General features: G+C 43.1%; 1 protein-coding gene across 8 annotated transcripts in view; it reads right to left on the bottom strand.

Annotated features, from left to right (window-relative positions):
- Nucleotides 1–1,988: 1,988 nt before the first annotated feature.
- Nucleotides 1,989–23,544, bottom strand: part of DNM2 (dynamin 2) — a 59,819-nt gene continuing 38,263 nt past the window's right edge. For 5 of the 8 annotated variants that reach the window (XM_080987781.1, XM_080987782.1, XM_080987785.1 and 2 more), the window contains 7 exons: nucleotides 20,806–20,919; nucleotides 13,573–13,682; nucleotides 11,530–11,641; nucleotides 10,544–10,708; nucleotides 9,243–9,478; nucleotides 8,553–8,807; nucleotides 1,989–4,183 (listed from right to left, as the gene is read on the bottom strand). In XM_080987781.1, coding sequence (XP_080843907.1) covers nucleotides 4,114–4,183; nucleotides 8,553–8,807; nucleotides 9,243–9,478; nucleotides 10,544–10,708; nucleotides 11,530–11,641; nucleotides 13,573–13,682; nucleotides 20,806–20,919 — 1,062 coding nt within the window. In that variant the 3' untranslated portion in view covers nucleotides 1,989–4,113. Of the gene's footprint in view, nucleotides 4,184–5,910; nucleotides 5,982–8,552; nucleotides 8,808–9,242; nucleotides 9,479–10,543; nucleotides 10,709–11,529; nucleotides 11,642–13,572; nucleotides 13,683–20,805; nucleotides 20,920–23,544 lie in introns of all 8 variants that reach the window. The other 3 variants (XM_080987786.1, XM_080987787.1, XM_080987783.1) reach the window with 3 other exon arrangements.

The following is a 23,544-nucleotide window of genomic DNA, read 5'->3' as shown; positions in this document are numbered from 1 at the left end:
AGAGCCTTAACTCTCATCTTAAACCAGGTTTTTTAAAATCATCAAATTTACAATTAGCTGACTAAACTATTTTCATAACCAAAAAATTGAATTGTCTCTAAATGGACTTGTATAGTAATAGAATGCTGTGATGTGATTTACAGCCAAATTAGCGATGCTAGCAAGACAGATGCACACAAAACAATCCATAAAAAGTGTAAATAACTTTTTTAAGAGACGGAATTAAAAAACACATTTGTTGTAAAACAAAAATATCCTATGTAAGAAGAGCTTCTGGGTCCTGCATTCTACAGAGTGGCCAACCAGATGCTTATGGGAAGTCTGAGACATGCTGCCTGCAACAGTGAAGGTTGAACATAACTTTGTAGTTAGCAGGTAGCTTTGAACATCATTCTTGAGGTTGACTGATTGTTGTTCATCCTTCATCATTCTGCTCTTCATGTTTGCAAGAGATAACTCCAGCATTATAATAAACTGCAGGCTTAATTTTTTAAAAGTAGTATAGTGGAAAATGTGAACATACTTGTATATAATGTATATAATGTAATCCTGGACATTGAGATCCAGTGCCAAGGGCCTTCTGGTGGTTCCCTCCCTGCGATAAGCGAAGTTACAGGGAATCAGGCAGAGGGCCTTCTCGGTAGTGGCGCCCACCCTGTGGAACACCCATCATTTGTCAAAGAAATAAACAACTATCAGACTTTTAGAAAACATCTGAAGGCAGCCCTGTTTAGGCAAGCTTTTAATACTGGATGAATCACTGTATTTTAATATTTTGCTGGAAGTCGCCCAGAGTGGCTGGGGTAATAATAATAATAATTACTACTATTCTGGTCAAATCGTATAGGTCATGCTATTTAGGTACTTTATAAAGTATGGCATATGTACCTTTCCTCAAGAACTGAAGTTGTCACAAGACTGACAGCATGGATCTCCTTCCAAGTATTTCAGTATGAACGCATTCTTCATTGCTAGCCAACAAGATCTTCTAACTGGTACACTGTTTGTATTGAGACCTCCCCAGGCAGGTGCAATTGCTGAGCATGTAAGAGCCCTTCTGAGTGCTTGATCACCCCTGTTTTCTACAGGGACTGGCCATGATGAAACTACTATAGCAGGCAGCAGCTGCAAAAAGATGTCCCAATGTGCCCTGAAAAGGCTGTCTGCAAAAGCTTGCTCATTTGTATTTGGTTGTTCCATGATCACTTGTTTTAATTTGAGAGGGAGGAGAGCTATAGGGGTACCTGTCCTCTGGGTAAGGAGGCACTTAAAAACAACAACTGGGTCAATCCTTTTCTGCGAATGCTGTTCAATTGGTATGTGATCCCTCATGGTCTAGGACACCCTGTGTGACCAGTAACAGAAAAAATTTCCCCGACTGTAAATAGACTTCATTTGCCCTTAATGATACCAGCACACAGCCAAATCTGCCCGAATATGAAGCACTGTGATGTTATCACATTGAGCATGATCGCTTGAGAAAGGGGCAGGAAATGGCCCTTAAACATCAGCTAAACGTAAGGGAATCAGTGGCTGTGGGCAGCAATAAAAATATAAGATTAATATATTGTTGTTGTTCAGTCGTGTCCGACTCTTTGTGACCCCATGGATCAGAGCACACCAGGCACTCTTGTCTTCCACTGGCTCCCGCAGTTTGGTCAAACTCATGCTGGTAGCTTTGAGAACACTGATTAATATATTAACCATATCTAAATATCCTTAAGCCTTATTAACTGGGTTTACGTTTAGCTTGTTTTATTGAGATATTGTACAACTGCCTCCCATTCAAAAGTCAAACTGAGCAGGGCCAAACAATCAGCCATTTGGGTTGGAGGCTAGTAAACAGAAGCTCCTCAAGGAAACTCGATTTGAGCTTTAGTTTCTTCTGCTCACTACCTCCTGAGTGTAGAAATTTTGAGAACCAATGAAAGACAACACACACTCACACACACAAACAAACAAACCCCAACACCACTGGCTGCCAGAGATTTTCCACCAGCAAAATTTCCCTTTATTTTAGTTTATTAATAGGATACATAATGGAGGCACTTATCTCAAACTGTTGGGATCTTTTTTTTCCATCTAAAGAAGAGGGAGAGAAGGTCCCACAGCCCCTTCACACATGGTAACAGGAAGAGTCAAGAGGAAGCAAATATGAACACAATGAATTAAAAGTAGAGGTCCATGCTACCAAGCAAATGCCAGCTTTCGGAGAAGTGACCAGTGGGCAGTAGGTGGCACGAGGTTATGAAATGCACTGCAAGAGAGGGTCAAAAGTCCATGATAGTGACGTTGGAAGTAGAGGGACATTTATAGGAAGGCAACACTGGTTATTAGGGCAGTCAGCATGTAATTCAAGCAGTAAAGGCACAAAATTAGCACCGTCTATGGAAGTGTCATATCCTCCAGGACACGAAGCAAGGAACTACTGCTGCAGGTAGGCAGAAAGGGAAGAAACATTTAAGGCAGGTGGTGTATGTGTGGCTGTTCCTTTTATCTTATCTCAGGAAGGGCTGAGGTATCCCTGATAGCCTTGTATAATGAGGGCTGGGCTTAAATGATGATTTCTCTTTTTAAAAAATCTAGAATTTATACAAGTATTAATACAGTCCGTCTTTCGTAAGAAATATATACAACCACAGCCCAGGGAGGGCAGAGTGCTTTACTACTGCTGTTGAGAAGGCTCCAGTGTTACTCCAAACTCCGAGGCTCTACAGGTGGAGCAGCCAACCCAAACACACAAACGCCCCACTCCGAAAGACCACAGATGCTAACAGAAGCTTCTGTGGGACCTTGTGGCACAAGTGTCATAAGATCTATTATGGACACAGTTTGCCATGAAGAATCTGCCTCAGCCTAGAGGCACAGAGGTAAGCTGCAGTACAGCTGATCTCAAGCACTGGGCATTTCTTTCACGGGACAAAGTCACTCTTCTGATTAGGGAGGGGAAGGCTTTCCAACGGAGACCACAATCCGTGCAGAGGATCACAATCCTGATAAAACACTTCGAAACCCTGGTACACACACACACACACACACACGCACTTCTCCATATGGACTGGGCAGGTAACAAATGGTCATAGCCAGTCGGGGAACAGCCAGTTGGTATTACAGCTCCAAGTGACTAAGACATCCCTGCCACAAGAATGCCTTCCTGGTGTAAAATAGGAGGGACCAACAATCATGCTTATCTAGGTTACAGCTGAGCTGCCTCTGTTTAAGCATGAATACTGGTTGTGCAGAGAGTGGCAGGGCATTCAAATCAACTGTATACCTGAGGTTTAAAAGCAACCCAGTGCCACCTTCTTTCCAATTATTCTGCTTGGCAAAATCTTGCTCTAGTTCAGTGAACTGAATTTATAAGCAATTTGCTATCTGCAGTCCCATCATTTTGTTTTGGTTTTTACCCCTTTCAAAGTTATAAAATGGAAATAAACTGATCAAATCTTGCATTGAAATTTATAGGGAGAAAGGAAAGGCAATCAAAGTGGGGAGGGGGGGGGAGATTATATATATATATATTATAATACAAATAAATCCATAGCCGGGTGGGGAGGTTGAGGAGTTGGACAAACCCAATTAATGTGAATGGCGAAGGGAGATTCTACGTGTTGGATGCACAAGTGTTGGTGGAAATGCAAACTCGCCACTTTCACACATTCACAGGCAATCCCTTGCCAATCCCTCAACTAGGGGATCCTTTCTGTATTTTCAACAAAGTGCAAAACAACTCCACAAAACAGAATACTCCATGTTCCCATGTGGAATGGGTCTGGTGTGGCCACCAAGAGGAGGGTGAAGAAACTACCCCTCCCCTGCAATTTTCCAGAGAAGATTCAGGTCACCAAATCCCTCCCCAGCCAAGACCCAAGGACAGAGAGGGAACTACTACAAGGAATGCTTGGCCTCTCAGGGCTATTTACAAGTAATCAACCCACAGCACCCATCCCATGGTGGCTGCTACTGGAGGGAAGGAGACAGGAAGGAAGCGGGAAACGGGCCTTGGCTACAGTTCATCACAATTGCAAAGAGCTCTTTTACACAAGAGATTAGGCATGAGTTCTCTCCACAATATAGTTAACAAGCAACAGCTCTCCCTGGTAGTGGTTGTAGTTAATCTAATAAGGAGGGCTCAGCAGGCCTGATAATCGTGGGCCGGTTCGGTGCTGCAGGGGGTCTTCTGCTGTAGAGAGAACAAAACAGATGGAGAGAAATGAATACCGGAAAAGGAAGAACTGGACAGACATCACTGTGAAATATTGTTAAGTGAAGCTAATGCCCACAACTCTCATGCCCAGCTTAAGTGGGATAGTGGAGTGGGCATTTCTATGCCCAGAAATAGTACATTTTGTGGCACATTTAGCCAACAAATAGAAGTGGTAGAAGCCATCATTTATCACTATTCTTTAGATAGCTGAGAACCACTCAACCTCCCAATATTTCACCTGTCTGGAAAAAAAAAGTCTGCCTTTGGTATGACTAGTAGGGGTGACTTGGATGGACACCAAAATCCAATTTGCTTGACTCTGTAGGTGTGGTTCTGGGTGAACATTATGCAGGGTATGCGAGAGACTGGATTGTACAGCTCCTTCAGAGTACAAGCCAGCTCAATAACACAATGACTAGTACCAGGGCACTGTATTCTGTCTGTCCCTGCCCCCCCCCCCCAAACACCATATGATGTTGAGACTGCCCAATATACTGATATAATAAAATGTTCAGGGTGTAATCTATTTCTATATTTAAAAATCCTGTGTGAAGATAAACCAAATTCTGCAACAAGAAACACTAACTTCTGCAAAGTGTGTAGATTAGTTTATCCAGCTTCTGATAAATTTGTGGAGGTGGCTGACTACACAAGTGGCTACAAGGCTTTCCTCCTTCTTTCCTCTTTATTTTTTACACACACACACACACACACATCTCTGAAGTCGTAAGAGCTAGCAGTTTCAAGATGAAACTTGAAATTCTCAAGCAGCTAAATTCTGCTTCTTTTCTGTTGTTTTGAGAAATAAACACAGCACTGGCTACAGAAACCAGTCTGCTTGCTAGCACTGCTGTCTTGAGTCTCTAATTCAAAACTAGACATATTCCCATAATACACTCCACTAAATCTCATACGAGCTTCGAAATGGAGAATGCTTCCTCCTCTGCAAAGCCTGCAACAGTGAAAGAAAAGAAATTCCACTCAAGGAAGAATATCCAGTTTCAAGAAACATGGCGACTCTTGAGCACCAAAGGAGAGGAAAAAAGGGTGAAAGATTTATATGATCTGAGGTGAAACCAGAGAATATTAAAATGCTCCTGACACAATTTTCAATGATTATTAACCAAGAGATTGAATGAAAAATTAAGATATGAAAACACAGAAACTTTGAATTTGCAAATAAACCTGGCAAACTCTTAGCTTGGCAGTTAAAAACAACCAGAATGACAGGATAACAAATAAAATTAAAATTGGAGAAAAGATAACTGACGACCCAAAGGAAATTAATAGAAGCTTTGTAATTTTTTATGGAGAACTATACAGGGAAGGAACAGAAAATCATGATAAAATCGAAGAATACTTAGGGCAGAACAATTTATCAAAGATCTCAAAGGAGAGACTCAGTCTCTTATATTCTCCGATTTCTGCACTGGAAGTTCAACAGGCAATCAATAAAGCAAAATCAGGGAAGGCCCCGGACCTGGATGGCCTATCCGCAAATTATTATAAAAAGCTAGAATAGCCGCTATTTGAACCACTGAAGGACACAATGAATGACATAGTAAAGACTGGGAAACTACCGGAATCATGGACAGAAAGCTTTATAACCTTAATTCCCAAGCAGGGAACTGATTTAACAATTGTTTCAAATTATCGGCCAATATCCCTTTTAAATAATGATTATAAATTATTTGCCGACATACTTTCAAAAAGATTAAAGACGATTCTTAAAGACATCATTCACGAGGACCAGGCCGGCTTTCTCCCTGGACGCCTAGTGCAAAATAACATCAGAAATATCATTAACGTGTTGGAATATTTAGAAATCAGAATTGACAAACCAGCAGTACTAATGCTGGTGGATGCAGAGAAAGCCTTTGACAACATCTCGTGGAGATTTATGAAAAGAATGATGCAACAAATGGCGTTCGGTGAACAGTTTTGTAAAGGAATAGAGGCTATATACTCTGATCAATGGGCCAAGATCATCATCAATGGCAACATTACAGAAGACTGTGTAATAAGAAAAGGGACAAGGCAAGGATGTCCGCTATCCCCACTAATATTAATTTTGGTAATGGAAGTGTTGAATAAAAAAATAAGGGAAGACAAAAACATAAAAGAAATAACACTAGGAGGGAAAGCTTATAAACGAAAGGCGTTTGCCGATGATCTTATTATTATGACAGAGAATACAAAAGGAAGTTTATTAAAGGTATTAGAAATAAATAAGAACTTTGGGCAGGTAGTGGGATTCAAATTAAACCGTTCCAAAACAAAGCTCTTGGTCAATAATATGGATTACGCCAAAAAACATCAATTTATTCTAAGATAATTATGCTAAAACCTGGATTGAAATTAAAAGAAATTTAAAAATATGGAGCAGATTAAATTTATATTTGGGGGGGAGAATATCCACCATTAAAATGAATGTCTTACCAAAAATGCTTTTCCTATTTCAGACAATCCCTGGGATTGGAGTGACAGGCTGCCTCAAAAACTTGCAACGAAGACATCTCTACATATTTGGCAGGGGGGAAAGCCCAGGATTACACATAAGCTGTTAATTGATATCAAAGAAAGAGGGGGATTTCCCCTGCCAGATTTTAAAATTATATTACAAGGCAGCCTATCTCTCCTGGATCAGGGAATGGTGTATACTACAGCACACAGGCCTTCTAGGCCTGGAAGGACATGACAACTGGTATGGCTGGCATGCCTACATAGGTTATGATAAAGTTAAGATCAACAAAAAAATTAAATCATATTATATGGAAATTTCTCTACATTGTTTGGGCAAAATACAAAGATCTGGGCAAAGGTTTGGGCAAAATACAAAGATCGAACTCCATGGTGGATATCTCCCTTTGAAGCATTAGCAGTGAAGAAAAAAATATGAAAGGGAATTGGCCAATATACAAAGTATTATTAAAAGAGGAAGAAAACCAGTTGAAACTAAAAAACTTCAAATTAGACAAAAGGAATGGCTTTGCAACAGAACCCTCCAGATTAGAAAAAGAACTGATTAACTCTAAAGTGAAAACTCTCTCCTCATGGAGGAGGAGGTAAAATCTGTAAAGGTCAAGTGGGCCCAAGTTTTTGGCTATAGCATCCCAATGAGTGCCTGGGAAAATCTATGGAAGGTTAACATGAAACCACCGCATGCTACACCTTGAAAAATAATTTTATGAAGATGCAATTCCGCTGGTATTTCACAACACCACTAAAACTATCTAAAATGTATAAGGACATGTCAAGTAAATGCTGGAGATGTGGGAAGTGGAAGGCTCAATGTTACCTATGTGAGGGACATGTAAGAGAATAAAGGAATTTGGGGAGGTAATTTATGATGAGCTCAAAAGAATGATTAAGGTATCCTTCATAAAAAAAACCTGGAGGCTTTCCTCCTGGGGATACTAGGCTCAGACATCCCTAAAAATGCAAGAGATATATTCTTGTATGCCACGGTAGCTGCAAGAATATTAATCATTATGAATTGGAAAGGATAGAAAATTCGTCAAAGCTGGAGTGGCAAAGTAAACTGTTGGAATACGCCGAGCTGGCAAAAATGACAGAAAAACTGAGACGTCATACTGAACAAACATTTACTAGGAAATGGGACATGTATAAAAAATATATCAAGGATTACTGTAATAACATGATGCCAGTGGCAGGTCTAGAATGACTTCTGTAGTATGATGGATAATTATAAGAGAATATTATATTGATGAAATTTAACAAAAGGAAACAAAAATAAACAGTGTGCTAGATAGAGTAAGTGGTAGATACATAATGGGGTGATGGGAAGTTGCTAGAAACTCAAGAAGAACGTAAGGTGATGTGATGTAACAAATATTACCATTTTTATTTCTCTATTCTGGATAACCCTTCTGTTTGTTACTTCTTTTTAAACTCAATAAAGCATATAATAAAAAAGGTGAGAGAAAAATGCAGAAGCAGCTCTTTGGCCCTGAAGGGAAAGGTTACACCTGATCGTGCTTTCATAGATTTCCTTTGTTCTAAGGCAGTTGTTTTAAGGCACTTGTACCACGCTAACGTATTGCATGGTCCATGTTCCAGTTTTCAGGTCTGAATTCTCCCATTCAATTTGATAATAGCGAAATTGTTATACAGGGTTAAAGAAATTAAGACTCATAAGCTCTAGAGTCCAGATGCTGCTGGACTCCGGTTCCCATCAGTCCCTGCCTTCATGGCAAATGATCAGGGATGATGGGATCTAGAGCCCAACAACTGGGAAGCAACAGGTTCATCATCCCAGCTCTAGAGCTGCTGCTATAGTATCTGCTCTAGCAGCAAAGAGAGGAGAACCTGAAGGATGCCTTACCTGGGCACACCTGGAGGGATGCCGGGTGGAACACGTGCTGGTCGTGAAGGAATCAGAGGAGGAGCTGAGAAAGGGTCATTATTAGCAACAAATGCACCTTGCGGTCCAGGGCGTGACGGAATGGGCGGTGCCACAAAAGAGGAAGGGCCTGCGGCTGGCATTGGGATCAAGGGGGGGCCTGGCATAGGGCCCCTCACCGCTGGCGGTCTCCCTGGTGGCAACACAGTCGAAGCAGGCCTGCGCTGTGGTGTTGGGCTGCCAAAGAGAGAAAAAGAAACCACCAGGACAGGGAAGGTAAGTTAGTGCCGTTCAAGACAGCAAAGTGAAGCCAATGCAATCAGGTTCAACCCCAAACCCCATACGCTAAAGTATGAACTGTCTGCTTCACGTTCTGTACAAGAGTTATTTTGTACAACCAACCCCAGAACCAAACAATGTTATATGAAGACCCTGCAGAATGACAACTGAAGATTTAAGGCTACCAACAAGCATAGATCAAGGTTCAAGTTTGTCGTTAAGTATTGAAATCACATCGTAGGTGGGCCAAATACAGGTGCTTGGGCTCTTCCTGGAGTTCTGGCAGTAGGTCACTTGAAACTTCTGGCCTTGCTGGTTTCTATGCTTCCATCCCATGTGCCTAACAAAAAAATAAAGCACACCAGAAGCAGATAACCCACCACCCCAACTCACCTATGCCCACTACTTCCTGACTGCAGCCATGTGTCATCCACAGGAGGAGGAACCGGTGTGGAAATGGTGCTGGTACTAATGTCTCCAATTATGTTCAAGGCCTCCTTCAGGGCATGGTACATTCGCAGCATGTCGTCCCTGCGCTGCGCCTGGTCTGCAGACTCCTCCATCAAGCTGTTTTGGTCTGCGGAGGAGTACAGGTAGGCCAGCAGCTCCGAGTGGATGAAATCCTTGGTCTGTGAGGATAGGGGAAGGAAAGCACAAAGAAGAGGTGACACTGTCCACATGTGACGGGGCTGGAAATGGTATATTCAGGCTGGAGTAAGACCATGAGCCAGACTAGTTTCTTAACCCTGGTCATGAGTTTTACCTGCAGGGGGGGGGGGGAGAGACACTCTTGCCTCTGCCACTGCTGTACTGGACTCCACAATGTTTTTATGGGAAGGCATTGTCTAATATTGACAGATGTTGGAGGTATACTGCCGAGAACAGCTTCTTAAAGTGTTATAGCATGGGGATTAACAGCAGGGCAAGTGGACTTTGAAAGCCCTAATGCAGGCATAGGCAAACTCCGGCCCTCCAGATGTTTGGGACTACAATTCCCATCATCCCTGACCACTGGTCCTGTTAGCTAGGGATTATGGGAATTGTAGTCCCAAACATCTGGAGGGCTGGAGTTTGCCTATGCCTGCCCTAATGTTTGCTAAGAGAGTTAAGATTCAGCCTGGAAGGATAAATTCCCACCGTTTATTACACAATGGTCTGAGGACCTCACTACACTGACCATAGGTATCCACATAAAATTGACATCTATACGAAGATATTTCATATAGATGTCAATATTATGTGGATACCTATTTTGGACGTCTAGAGCAGCATTTCCCAACCTTGGGCCTCCAGCTGTTTTTGGACTACAACTCCCATAATCCTCAGCTAGCAAGACCAATGGTCAGGGATGATGGGAATTGTAGTTCGAAAACAGCTGGAGGCCCAAGGTTGGAAAACACTGGTCTAGAGGGCTTATATTAATTTATATGTTTAACTTAAGATGCATGCACTGCTGGCAAATTTATCCATTATGTCACCTGATGGTGTTTTTGTGTTACTATCAGTATTATTTTTACTTTATATTTATAATTTTATTTTTTAAACAATTCTTCTTCCCCTTACATTCTTTAAGTTTGCAAAATAAAATAAAATAAAATAAAATAAAATAATAATAATGGTGCATCAGCAGAGTGGTGGAACAATGTCTGCTTAGCCCCTGACAATAAACAAATAAATATCCAACTACCACTCACATTGTTTATCATTAGGTGCATTATTGTCTTTGGCATAAGATCCCGGATCGACTTGTTGATGATCCCAACATATGAATCAACAAGATTGCGGATAGTTTCCACTTGGCGCTCCAGCTGAGGATCCATGGAAAAGGTGTTTTCCTGGGATCCCTCTTCATTCTCCACCTGCACAGAAGAAAATTGGATAGCATTAGGTGACCTATGGAAGAATCAGCACAGGGAGAGTACCAGTTCATTATTTGATCTCTGCTTTCCCAAATATTCCAGTAATCATAGCATGGGTTTAGTTTGGACTAACCCAGATCTGCAGTGCTTATGAGCTCACTGGCATTTTAATGAGAATTTGAAGTGTTCTCTCCCTACCCTCCGCTGGAAATGAACAATAATTTCCTTATTATTGGGTTTAATTCTTGCACTGTATACTATTATGGTTTGCTCTTGCTGATACAGCTAAAATCACAGCAGCCTCTTGCACACCTGACCCAGAACCTCAAGATTTGTGCTTTGCCTCAGCTTTCTCTTCCTAGGCTGAGCATGCCCAGCTTCCCTCACAAGTCTTTGGAGATGACCGTTTCCTGTATAGCTTTGGGAGAAGCACAAAGGGATTCCTGCTTTGCTCATTGGGTTTTGGGCTCATCCTCTTGAATCCTTCACAGCTCTTACATAGATACTACTTTCCACATCTAGAATGGCACTGTCTTATCCACACAACTTCAGGAGGTGGGTATGGGTGGAAGACAGCTGAAGTTTCTACAAACTTTCTCTCTTTCTAAGGAAACCCTACCAAGATTTTGGACAGCAAACTACCCCCAGTCAAAGGTACGGTGCCCAACTTGATGGAACCTCTAATTGGCAAGAGCAGCTCCCAGCCAGAGACAACAGCAGCTGCTAGGAGATCCTTGGTACAACAGTACCACTACTGGGCCTTCAGCACACCCACCCACCCCCCTCTTCCTGCTGAAGGACTGAGGGAAAAAAATGTTTACTTGGTCTTTCTCAGGGTAAACACCAGCACGGAGGAAGGAGGCCTTCCAGCTGTCCACGTCTTCCTGGGAGTCACACGCAAGCTCAATCTGACGCAGGTCTTTGTACACATTCCTAGTTTAGGGGAGCAGGAGAAAAGAGAGGAGTGGAAGAAGAACAAATGTCATTGGGTTAGTGAAAGAAAGTCCACATCAGGCAACAGGAATCTTGTAATAGGAAGGTGTTATATATATATTCCTTTATTTTCTAAGTACTTTGAAGTTCTAATCTCTATTGCCACAGTAGAATGTGAGACTGTAGGAACACCAAACAGATGGAATAGAGTGCTACTCTACTTAGCCAAATGGTGCCCATAACAGTTGCATGTACTGAGTGAAGTATGGTTTCCATTGGCTTTTGGCTTCCACTTAAATGCCTTGGCATGCACTCCGAAGCAGACATGGGGAACCACTTTGGCTAGCAGGCCAGATGCAGTTGTGGCCAATCCTCTGCTAGTGACATTTGACAGTTGCAATTCTGAGCCCTGGCCAAAACTGTGGGCAGCACCAAGTTTCAGCAGCACCACATGCATGCTGTGCTTGAAAACAGAACACTCAAGAGGGCATGCTAAGACTGCCTATTTCTTTGCAAGCATGACTTTACTATCCCACATGTGACACCAGGTGAGTGGCAGGTGGGTGTGCCTAGGAAGAAACAGCCTTGCCGGTCAAATTAGGAGGCCCAACAGGCTTATTGTTGTCTGTGGGCCCAGGATTCTCTAACTGTGCTCAAGACCTTCATCACTTTGCTACTCCTCACCTCCCTTGGTTTACCTTTCTGCTGGACCTAGTAAGAGATGCCTGCCATATCTTTTCTTAAGGAGATTTTTTGGCGACTTACATACTGAGCCAAGACAAGGAAGATACTTTACAATATCGTCTTTTAAAGAGCCAAGTCTTTCCACTGCGATCCACTCCCTTGAAAAATCCTAGCTCAGGCAGCTCCAACCCCATCACATAATGTGAACAGGAGAGTAAAGTCAAACTCTTTAAGCTTGAATACTTAGCAGGCAATGAGCAAAGACATTAAAGATAACTGACAACAGTGCAGAAAGTGTCAGTCAATACTTTCTGTGTCAAGATTAAGTCTTTCTGAATAGGACGTGTGTAACAAGCAATTCATCCAAGTACCATCAACCTCTGGTGTACATGTGACCTCAGGACTTGCTAAGCCTGGACAGAACACGCAGCACACTTCTCATGTGTGTCAGAGAGAGAGAGAGTGTTTTAAGAAACCTACAAAGTCTCTCTCCTTCTGTGAGATCATGTCATGAACTGGCAAGATGATGGGGAGGAGGAAGAGGATCCCAGTGAGGGGTGTAGCTAGGACTGCGACACACCAGGGCAAGCAGGGGATGGGGAAGAAAGTACTCATAGAGTGACGAAGGATGGCAAGGGGATGGGGGTCAGTGCACAGAAACCAGAGCAGCAGGACCCATTACCAGAGGGACCCCTGTTTCCCTGAACACTCTGAGGCATAGGGAACAGTAGGAGGGGCACTCTAGGAGGATGAGGCAGCTAAGGGCTCACAGCCCTGCTCACTAGCTGGCCCGGTGAGGCTCACGAGCTCTGGGAGGAGGTGCGTGATTCCTCAGCTGGAGTAGGCTTAGAACAGGTGAGGATCACATGCCTCATCAAGCTGCAATTAGCATGCAAAGAACAAAACGGAAGCAGAACTGAGGTGCTGTGTCTGCTCAACTGCCTATTTTGGTAGACCTTGGCTTGGATGCTCCTGAACCGAGCTTTGGGTTTGACCCTGGACTGTATCTTGACTGCTGGACTTCAGACTTGGCCTACTTGGATTGACCCTGGACTGTGTTTCTTAACCTTTGGACCTCGGACTTTCCTTGCATGGATTGAACTTCAGACTTGACATACTGATTTGCGGCCAGGCAGGCTAGGGGTTTAGGACAGATCAGCACAGAAATTTTACCAGATTTGAATTCAGCCTAAGGTCCTAAAATGGCTTCTCATGAATCAGAAAGCACTGAGACATACTTCTCTTACCTTTGTTCTGTGTTAAAGATACCAAAGACGTGCTTGTTGGACATGAAGCCTTTTTCCACATCTCTAATTTTTAGGTTGTCCAGAGGGAGCATGTATTTCTTCTCCTTTTCCTATGAGGATAAAGAAGGGTGAAAAGCCCAAAATGTCATACATGTTGGTTTGTTCTGGCATTCAATAATCCAGTAAGAAAATCTGATCTTACAATATTTGCTGACATCCAAAATGATGATTAAATGTAAACTGTTTTAGATTTGGCATGCCCACACCAGGCTTCAAGCTTCTAATTGAGGCCTAAAGAGTCTGGTTCAAAGTTCACACACTGTGCTCATATAAACCCTTAATAAGGGATTCCATCCACAAGTATGTTAACCCAGCATGCTTCATTCCATCATTAAATAACATTAGAGATGTTATTTAAAAGTCAGAGCGAGTCTCTTTTTTATAAGGCTCTTGCTACTGCCACTTACTGCAATCAGTTCTTGCTTGTTTTGAGTGTATAAATGTTAGAGTTCTGTAGTTCAAACATTTACTAGAAAAAGGACAGGGCTTTGCCAGTGGAAATCTATTGCAACCCCACATCCACCATACAGGACTTTGGGAAGGAAGACTTGAAAAAGCAAAAAGCAGGCTCCCTCAATCTTTTTGCTGTAGAACCCTGCTTTCTTTAACAAGTTGCAGGCTAGCACTGGTGAGGGGCCCCCATATGAGTCACACAGAGCAGCCTCTCTGCAAAAACCCCACATCTGGAATTGTTTATAGCTCCAGATGCTGCCTGCCTGCCTGCCTCCCTCCCTCCACGCACACGCAGAATCCCAAAAGTGACGTTTTCCTTTATACAGAGGCCACAAACCTCACACCCGCCCCCCCTCTATGATTTCCTGAACAGCCCCAACCATTTTCCAGACTGGATTCAGCCGCAGACTTTGCCACGTCAGAGGAGACAAAGTAGGTTTTTTCCCCTGGAACTGCTCTACTTAACAAACCCTACAAAAGGAGAACAAAACGGGATTACATGGAAGAGAAGCTTCTGGATTCCAGCCCCGCCTGCCCAGTGTTCAGACTACCTGTTCAGGAAGCTATAAAGGTGTACAGTAGTCTGCACATTGGTTAGACTGGGTTTGGATAAGCATCACTTCAGGGGTGTTGGCTATTCAGGTAAGCTTCTGCTTTGGGGAAGCGACTTTATTCTGAGTTTTGCTGCTACTGAGATTCCAGACCTATAAAGAAGCTGGCTAATCGTGCATAAAGGGTTTATGCCCTCCTTCGACAGTCACAAGACAGGATGACTTGAGAGTTGGGCTTTAAACGTAGCTTGCGTTGATAACTAAACAAATTTCTTAATCCCCTGCTTACTTCAGGAATGTGTGCTTTAAAGATGAATTTTCTAGGGAAGTGGACAGATATAAATTCAATGAGCAGTTTAGTTTCCCAGGCTTTGTCTCTGCTGGAGAGCTTTGTTCATGCTGGGCCTGCCGGTTGTCACCTTCCAGACAAGAACTCGCCCAGAGAGGCTTCTCACCCAGTAAATGGTTTGTCAGTGATTTGGAAGAGGTTTTTTTTAAAAAAATATTATTATTTTTGTTTGCTCAACCTGTTTTACTTTTTATTTTAGGGAAACAGCCTCTGCTTGTGCAGCACCCCTGTTGAAGGTAATATCTGCCTGCAGCCTTGCTTGGAAGTTAAATGAGATATGGGTCTGGCTAGCTTTGAGGCGTGGGTGGCTGTGGACTGTGAGCACAAAAGAATACCTTGGCAGGGGAACAAAATGGCTCAAGAAATACATGTCTGTTTTGTACTGCAGTAGTTAAACTGAGCCTGCTGCCACCAGGTATTCAAAAGCACCAAGTTCTACCAGGCAAGCAGTCTTTAAAACTTGAAATATTCTCCAAGGGTAGGATGCAATAGCAGAAAAGAACAAAATTGCAGGGGTGGAAGTACTGACTTGCTTCCAAACGAGAATCCATTTCTAAAGACTGCGTGTACACTAGTTGCAGTTAAACAAAAGCTAAGTATGGGCACCAAAACAAAAGACCGCCACACTTCTCCCTGTAATGTCTGCCTTAAGATGCAGACAGCTCTACAGAAACTCATGAGGTTTATTGTTCTCAAGGAAAGATGGGGGGGAAGGTTTAATCCAAACACACCAACTTTTGCTGAGATTTGCTGAATGTAGCTGAACTCACGGTTGGCTGTTTTAAATATATACCTTGCCTGTCAGTGTTCAGTGATCACATTGGCATTCTTTAAGATCACTGACAAAAGAGAGCCAAAGCAAACCTTGTATTTAAGAAATGTATTAAAAATGCTTTATATTTAAAATGTGTAAATGAATTATTTCATATTTTTAAGTGGCAATACCACAATAGGTTCCACTGATCAATCTTCATTCCAGAAGACGCACCGTTGAATATTATCGATGTCACACCTAAGCAGTCAGACTATTAATTAATTTTCCAGGATTGAGAAACCTCTGGTTTGAAAAGAAAAGTTGAAATGTTTACAAATTCACTCATGCATCAAAACACACAGAAATTCTAAGTTAAGGTGCCCACCTTAACTTCTGCGCCACGTAAGCTGTAAATATGTCCCACTCTCACACTTATTGTGCTAGCTCATGACTTATCTTCCATGCACCCACACTTTCCTTTGGTTTTTCAGCCCCAGTCTTTTCCTCTGCAGCTCAAGGGAACACCAAAGCTCATGATACCATGGGGGCCATGGCCACTAAACTGCACAAAACCACCTGCATTCCTTATAAGTATTCATTTGAGTTCCAGGAAATTGTCTGCGTTAGTTGTGATGGGCTGTGTGTCACAGCATGGGGTGGGGTGGATACGACACAAGACACCAGGATGACAGAAGAGTCTCCTAACGAATCACCACTGGTCAGTCCCCAGGGCAATCTGCAGGCAAAGAAATGCCCACCTGGCAGACTAAGGCTTCTCTTCCCAGAAAGAGAACAAAAAGCATAGCCATATCTCAGGATCCAATGGGATGATGGGGCAGGAGGCTCTAGTGGCAATCAGAGAAAGGAGAATGTGGGCTGCTGCCAACCTGAGTGCAGCAACAGCCACAAGAGAGACCCAGAGTGGGAAAAATAAGTATGGGTCAGCAAAATAAGTCTAACATACACATATCATGCCAGAGACCCCAATTAGTTCACATGCCTATTCCTGACACGGCATGCCACAATGCAAGGGAAGCAGCCCGTGCCCATGTTTCTTGCAGAACAACAGCTTATGCCCTGTTGCAGAGCACACCACCAGAGTTCTGGGCCACTGAATGGTACATGTTTGGTACATGTTAGCAGTGGACGACTGCAAATGGGAGGGGCGGGGTCACAAGGGAGATGAAGAACACGTGGAGAGGGACCTAAAATTGGGTGAAGGAGGCTATTGGGACAAATATCTGTATCACGAGAAGGCACACAAGCCAGCAAGCAAAAGGGGAAGGTTAAGCTCCACTTGTTGCTTTTACTTTGGGTTAAACATGCATAAGATTTGCAAATATTTCCTTAAGCTTTAGAGCACAGAGGCTGGCAGTCAGAATTAAAAGTTTAGCGCTTCCAAACACGGACATACCACTGAGCCCATCTCCACTGCTGCCCCAATCTGCAGAAGAAGAAGAAAAGGATTGGGGCTGAAAGACCAAAGGGAAGTGGGTGAAAGCACAACACTGTATGTGAGACTGTAGAATATGTTCGCTATTTACACGGCACAGAAGATAAGGCGAGTACTCTAACTTTGAATTTCCAAGCAATGACACAGAAGGTCTAAGAAAACCCCCACACAACAAATAAACAAATACATTTTCAGGCACGCTCCCTCCTTCTTAATAGGGGGGTAGTTATCTGTTTCTTTCATGCCTCCAGAGTCTGCATTTCTCCAGCTAGGTACTCAGAAGGGCAGCTACGTTGGATGTTGCAGTACATTTGCTGATAGTTGAAGCTGACATGAAGTTTGAAAAAATTACAGAATGATACTTTGGGTTTCTATGTCCCCAGCTGAAGCAAGCAATCTAGCAGGGAATTTCCTAACTACAAAGGCTCATGTATGCACCAAGAGCAGGACGCGAACCGTTTAAAAGCAAATCAGAGAGTTCAGTAGTTAGGAAAAAGAAAACAAACCACCAAGGCAGATAGACTGGGTGAGGGGGAGAACTCCTGCTTAACCAAATTGCCAAAAGCAATAAAATTTTAAAGCTGGCACATCAGTGGTAATCTACAATAACCAAGATGCAGAAGAAAAAGCAAAAACGTAGCTACCTAGCAATTTTTAAAAATATCAACCTTTGTTTAACTGCACTACTCTGTTCTAGAGGATTTGGAGAGAGGTAGCCATTTCTATTGTAGCAAGAAGAAAGAACAAAGTGCTCTTTGTCCATTTCTTCTCAGGTAGCGGCTAAGTCACTGCCTGTATTTTTCTACATTTCATTTCCATCTCACCTCCCTGTATAGAATTCCCCTAAATCATATAACTCAATATAGCACTTCAAGCGTCTGATGAAGTGAACTGGAGCTCACAAAAGCATATAGCATAAATGTTTTACGCTTTAGAGTGCAAGATACTTCTTCTTCATCTCAGGCCACAGAAGGTGGAAAGAGGGTCCAGCAAGAAGCTGCCAGAGAGTTGTTTACAAAGGTGACATAATGCAGTCCAAGATTCCTTGAACTCAAACATCATGCCTCCCATGGTATATAGATCCCACAATCCCAATACAGTCGTACTGCAGAAGTCAGACAGAATCAGTTCCGGAAGTCCGTTTGACTTCCAAAACATGGCTTCTGATTGGCTGCAGGAAGCTCCTGCAGCCAATCAGAAGCCACAGAAGCCCCATCGGACGTTCGGCTTCCAAAAGAAAGTTCAAAAACCACAACACTCACTTCCGGTTTTTGATCGTTCAGGAGCTGGAACATTCGACTTCCAAGGTGTTTGGGAGCTGAGGTATGACTATATTTGCATCAACCTGGCCTACTAAATTGACTCCCACCAGAGCCTGCAATGTCACTTACCTGACTCTGGGTCCAACTGCACACAAGAAGTACCTGACAATGCCCTAATTATGGGATGCTCTCTCCCTACAGGCTTGCCTGGTGCACTCATTGTTTATATTAAGTAAAATGGAAGGTCTGTCATCCCTGTCAGTGTCAGGGATGGAAGGCAGGCTTTACTGAGGCTTCCAAGATATCCCAAATTGCAACTATTTTGCTTTCTGTAATATGACACTAGGGAAAGGTAAGAAATGCACTCGGGGATACCTTTGGAATATGGGATGGCCCCTACTCCCTACTCGAGTCACCTCCCGTTCAAAAAGCATAATTCCAACTTGCAACACCCAGTGTTGCGTTTTGTTTCTAAGAAACCAAACTGTGAGGCACACACAACTGAGGGGGCCAAGGATGGGGGGGGGGAGTGCATCTCAATGTGCATACATATGTATCTGAAACAGGAAGTGGTGTGGGCTTTTCTGAGTGAAGTGACTCCCTTCCCTCTGTTGCTTCTTTAATGACAAATGAACAGCCTCCATTCTGAATTCTGAGTGTTTCTTCCTGTTTGTGCCTGCTTCCATGGCTCAAATGGGTAGGGCACCTTGTTTTTATTTGCAAAAGCACTCTGCATGTTTATCAACTCAAATAATTTACTAGCGGAGGTGGTTTTGTGACTGACATATGGGCCAGACAACCAGCACTGTGCAAATCCACCTTCTGCTGAAAACCAGGAAGTTTTCCCCAAGCTTGAATGCCTCCCTTCTTCCTTACTTGGGATCTAGCATTGGTAGAAAGAAACAGAAAGGAAAGCATTCCCCAAATCTGTGTCTGGAGGATGGTAGATGGAAAAGCAACAAAAATATACCGCCTCCCACTGCCCCCAAAGCTAAGAAAGGTGAAGTTAGGCTTGCCATATGTCAGGAATTTTGGGGTCTTCCTAAGAAAAGTTCAACAACTTGGCGAGTGTCAGGAATTTTACTTTCTGAAATATGGCAACCCTAGATGAAGGAAATAGTCATGAAATGCACAACCTCTTTCCCCGCACCAAAACTAAGCAGGGACAAGGGCAGGCAAAGCATTCCTTCCTGTAGTCCGTGGCACTCCAGTCCGGCTAGGGAATTCCAGAGAAAGCGTATCCAGTTGCCACTTCTTACAAAACAAGACTCTTCAGCCACTAAATAGCTATGTGGGAGGAAAAACTGGCAGTAGAACCACCACCACGAAAAAAAAGGATCACTTGCTAGAGATTCTCCCTTCTGCATAAGTCATAACACAGAAGCCAGTCCTATATGGAATCTGGTTGTGATAAACTTGGAGCCAAGACTCCTGGAACTTATTGCCAGCATCAAGGAAGACACTTCCCTGTTTCAAAATTGGTTCTCCTAACGGATAGGAAACAAATGTTGTAATGTGGATCACTCCTCTTTAAGAGTTCTAGCCAGCCAGTCATATCCTCTTTCACAATGCTGTACTACATTTCAACCACCCACATTCCCCAGTCAATTGGTATTTGCTGGCCACTGAACAGGCTTAGTCCTCATTGGGCTGGGGATCCCCCCCCCCCCGTTTCTTCCTGAATACTTCTTTTTTTTTTATTACTTCTAACTTTGGAATTTCCCCAAGCCTGCCGATACCTTCCCACTGAGTGCCCTTTCGGCAATATAACTCATATACACCAGATAATGATAATGTAATGATCCTCAGTTTAATTAATTTAATGATCTTCAGTTAATGATAACTTCATTTTCATCAGTCTCCCCCTATTCAGCCAACCTTTGCCCTGAGCTCAGTGGAGAAGGTAAAGGAGGTGAGAGGAAAGTTAGCAGAGAGTTGGGAAGGGGAAGAGGGCAGAGGAGGCAAATGGGCAGGTGGGAAGGAAGGGACAGGGACAGAAAGGGAAGGACAAAATATTTTCCTCCTCACCACCATTACAATGCATTGCAGCTCCTCCTTTGTCTCTGTGATCACACCCTTGATATATTATCGTGGTCCACACAAACCCTTGCCCACAGCAGCTCATGCCATAAACATGGACTGCTGCAAGGCACTTTGCTGTCAGGTTGTTAACAGAACAAGGCTTGTGCACGTGGGGACTCATGGCATCCTTGCTGGTAAGTGGGCAGTTTTAGAGGTGTAGACAATACCCCATGTTTCCATGTGTGTGATTTCAAGGACTCAATCTGAGTATCCACAGCGCCACCCAGGTGACTTCTCACTGCGACAATATGGCATGCATAATTACCCACCTCTTCATCCTTGTACCAAGACAAACTTTCCGCCGTCAGGACGAACCAATATTCCTTGGAGCCACCTTTCATGATGCTAATGTTGTTGATAGTCAGCCAGCCTCGCCGGATGACCTGGAGGAAATCAAGGAGTAGGTGAGGAAGGAAGAACAGGTTACAGGCTATCTTGGGGAACGTAAGATGGATGGGATTGCTTTATGTTCAAGAGATTTGGTGCAATGGCTTAGGATTCTAGCCCTCATAGCAATCAGCAGGGGAGGAAAGTCCTGCTTCCAAAGTTAGCAGCTTGGAGGGCTCATTGGAGGATGATGGGGTCTCATGAAAAAAAGAAGGGCATTGGAGGAAGAAAGTGGCAGCTGGAGGGAGTGGGAGGTTTTTAAGCAGAAGTTGGGATGGCCATCTGTCTGGGATTCTTTAGCTGTGATTTCTGTATTGCAGGGGGTTCAACTAGATGACCCTCAGGGGTCACTTCCACCGATACCATTCTATGACTCTGTGACACTGATCAGGAAAAGCATTAAACCTTCAGTTTACAGCACCAGGGTGTTGTTGGCAAGACCCAAAGCCCTCTGAAGATTTCCACCTACAGCATTACTGTTACAGCACGCAGGACGTCGACTTTGATTGCCTCTGAAATAGCAGCCTGGCTCATGATTGCAAAATTCCACCGTGTGATCAATGTTAAGCAATGAACCACTCTCACCAATAAGCAACCCTAAAGCACCCATTGACACTTAGTGTACCAAAAATTAAATCTAGAGAATGCTAGATGCAAGTGATAAACCTGTAAAGCAGAATTTTCAACATGCCATGACTACCGCTTTGCAGCAGCAGGTAAAATCAGGAAAGGAACTCTGTGTAGCAGTCCAATACTCACTGACAGATGAACAGGTATTGCCAGAAATAAAAACAGGACAGGAGCTCTTTCTCTTTACAGCAAAAACATTGCTTATAGATGTCTATGAGGTCCCTCATAAATATATAATGATATAGAACATGGCAGTGAAACCCATCAGCTTATAGCCGCTTATAGCATTCACAAGAACCCCCTGAAAAGATGCAGGCAGGAGCCAGAGTACGTTGGTGGCAACCCTCAAGTATCCATGTCTGCAACTTACAAAGCAGCCACAGATCTAGTGAAACTGAAGAGGATGAAAAAGGAGTTGTGCAGGCCACAACTCTGCTTGCAGCCAGTTGTTTCCAACCACCTTTACTCCTATTTGCAAACAACCACTCATTTACTCAGTTCGTCTTGCATTTCACACTAATGACACACTCTCAGTTTGCCTGAAGGGGCAGCTCCCCACCTGATGAAGTCACCCCAGTCTCACAGGTGACTCCGCCAGAGCTACGACCAAATGTTTTGGAGCCAGTTCTTTGCTACAGCCTGGCTAACCAAAAAGTCACAAAACGAAAATGTAAACGAGGTTAACGGTTGAAATGTCAGTACTGATGCTTGTCTGCCTCTTGGTGGGATGATTTGTCCTCAAGACATTTGGCATTAGGATGACGGCATTCCTTTATCCTGAAGGAAGCTCCAAGGCTTGGCTTTTCCAATTGGGCAACAACAAAAAATGTTTATGTTAATTAGTTACATTTGCATCCTATCCTCTCTCTAAAGTAGTGGTTTTCATTTAGTCTTGCAGGGAGGTCTGGAGTTTTTCAGAAGCTTTCCCTGATGAAAAGTGATGAACAGTGGTAGACAAGCTACTTTGAAAGGCAGCTTGCCCATCACTTCCAGTCTTTCCTGCAATGGACAGCCAGACAAAGCATGCTTCAATAGCAACGAGGAAACCTAATAGGCCTATGATCTCTGTGCAAACACATAGCTAGGTGTCTACTAGTAGATCTGAACCATTTATGGTACATCAGCAGTTTTCTGATTTCCAGTAGTTTTCACTATAATAAACAACAAACTTTTAGAAGACATCTGAAGGCAGCCATGTATAGGAAAGTTTTTAATGTTTGATGACTTACTATGCTTTCATTTGTTGGAAGCCACCCAGCATTTTAATATCATCATCATCAACAACAACTATAGTAAGCAAAACTGCAAGTAAAAGTATCATTGGCATGGCTAAAAATCTCTCTCAGCCTCTATGTTCTTTTACCTAGAGCTGTTTGAACTGGCTTTAATACTATATTTTTATATTGCTGTGATCTGCACTGGGACCTTATAGTGAAGGGAATGTAAGAAATCAAATAAATAATAATGCAACATACATGTATTAACTGGTTGCTTTTAAATATGTCTTTGTGCAGCTCTGCTAGGACAGTATTAGAGTAGTGTGTCAGAACCCCTGATCTGTTGTAACTCAGAGGCAGACAATGCAAGCTGTCCCAGTGAATGACTCACAGGGTGTAGTAGACAATTTGTTTCACCCACTGAGTCACTATTATGTATCAAATTCCAACTGCTCACTAGCTGCTACTCTGAACCTGAGCTCTGATTGGCAGACTACTGGGTTTCAGTAAAAAAATAAGAGTAGTTCCCACAAGCCCACCCTGGCCTAGTATGTACCCTAGAATCTTCCATAGCACACTGGATCTCCTCAGACAAATGATGTAGAAAGGATGCCCTGGAGAAAGGAAATCTGAAAACCACTGCTCTGAAGAGCTCAGAATAAAAGTATCCTGCAAACAGATTAAGTTAATACTTGCCCAAAGAGTACCATATTTTAAACAGTTGTGTTAACTTGAGCGAGTACTTCCACATTGGAATGTACTAGTCTAGCCACC

The sequence above is a fragment of the Podarcis pityusensis genome, assembly GCF_964106645.2.
Source record: "Podarcis pityusensis genome assembly, chromosome: 17".
NCBI lineage: Eukaryota > Metazoa > Chordata > Lepidosauria > Squamata > Lacertidae > Podarcis > Podarcis pityusensis.
This window is presented reverse-complemented; position numbering and strand designations above follow the sequence as displayed.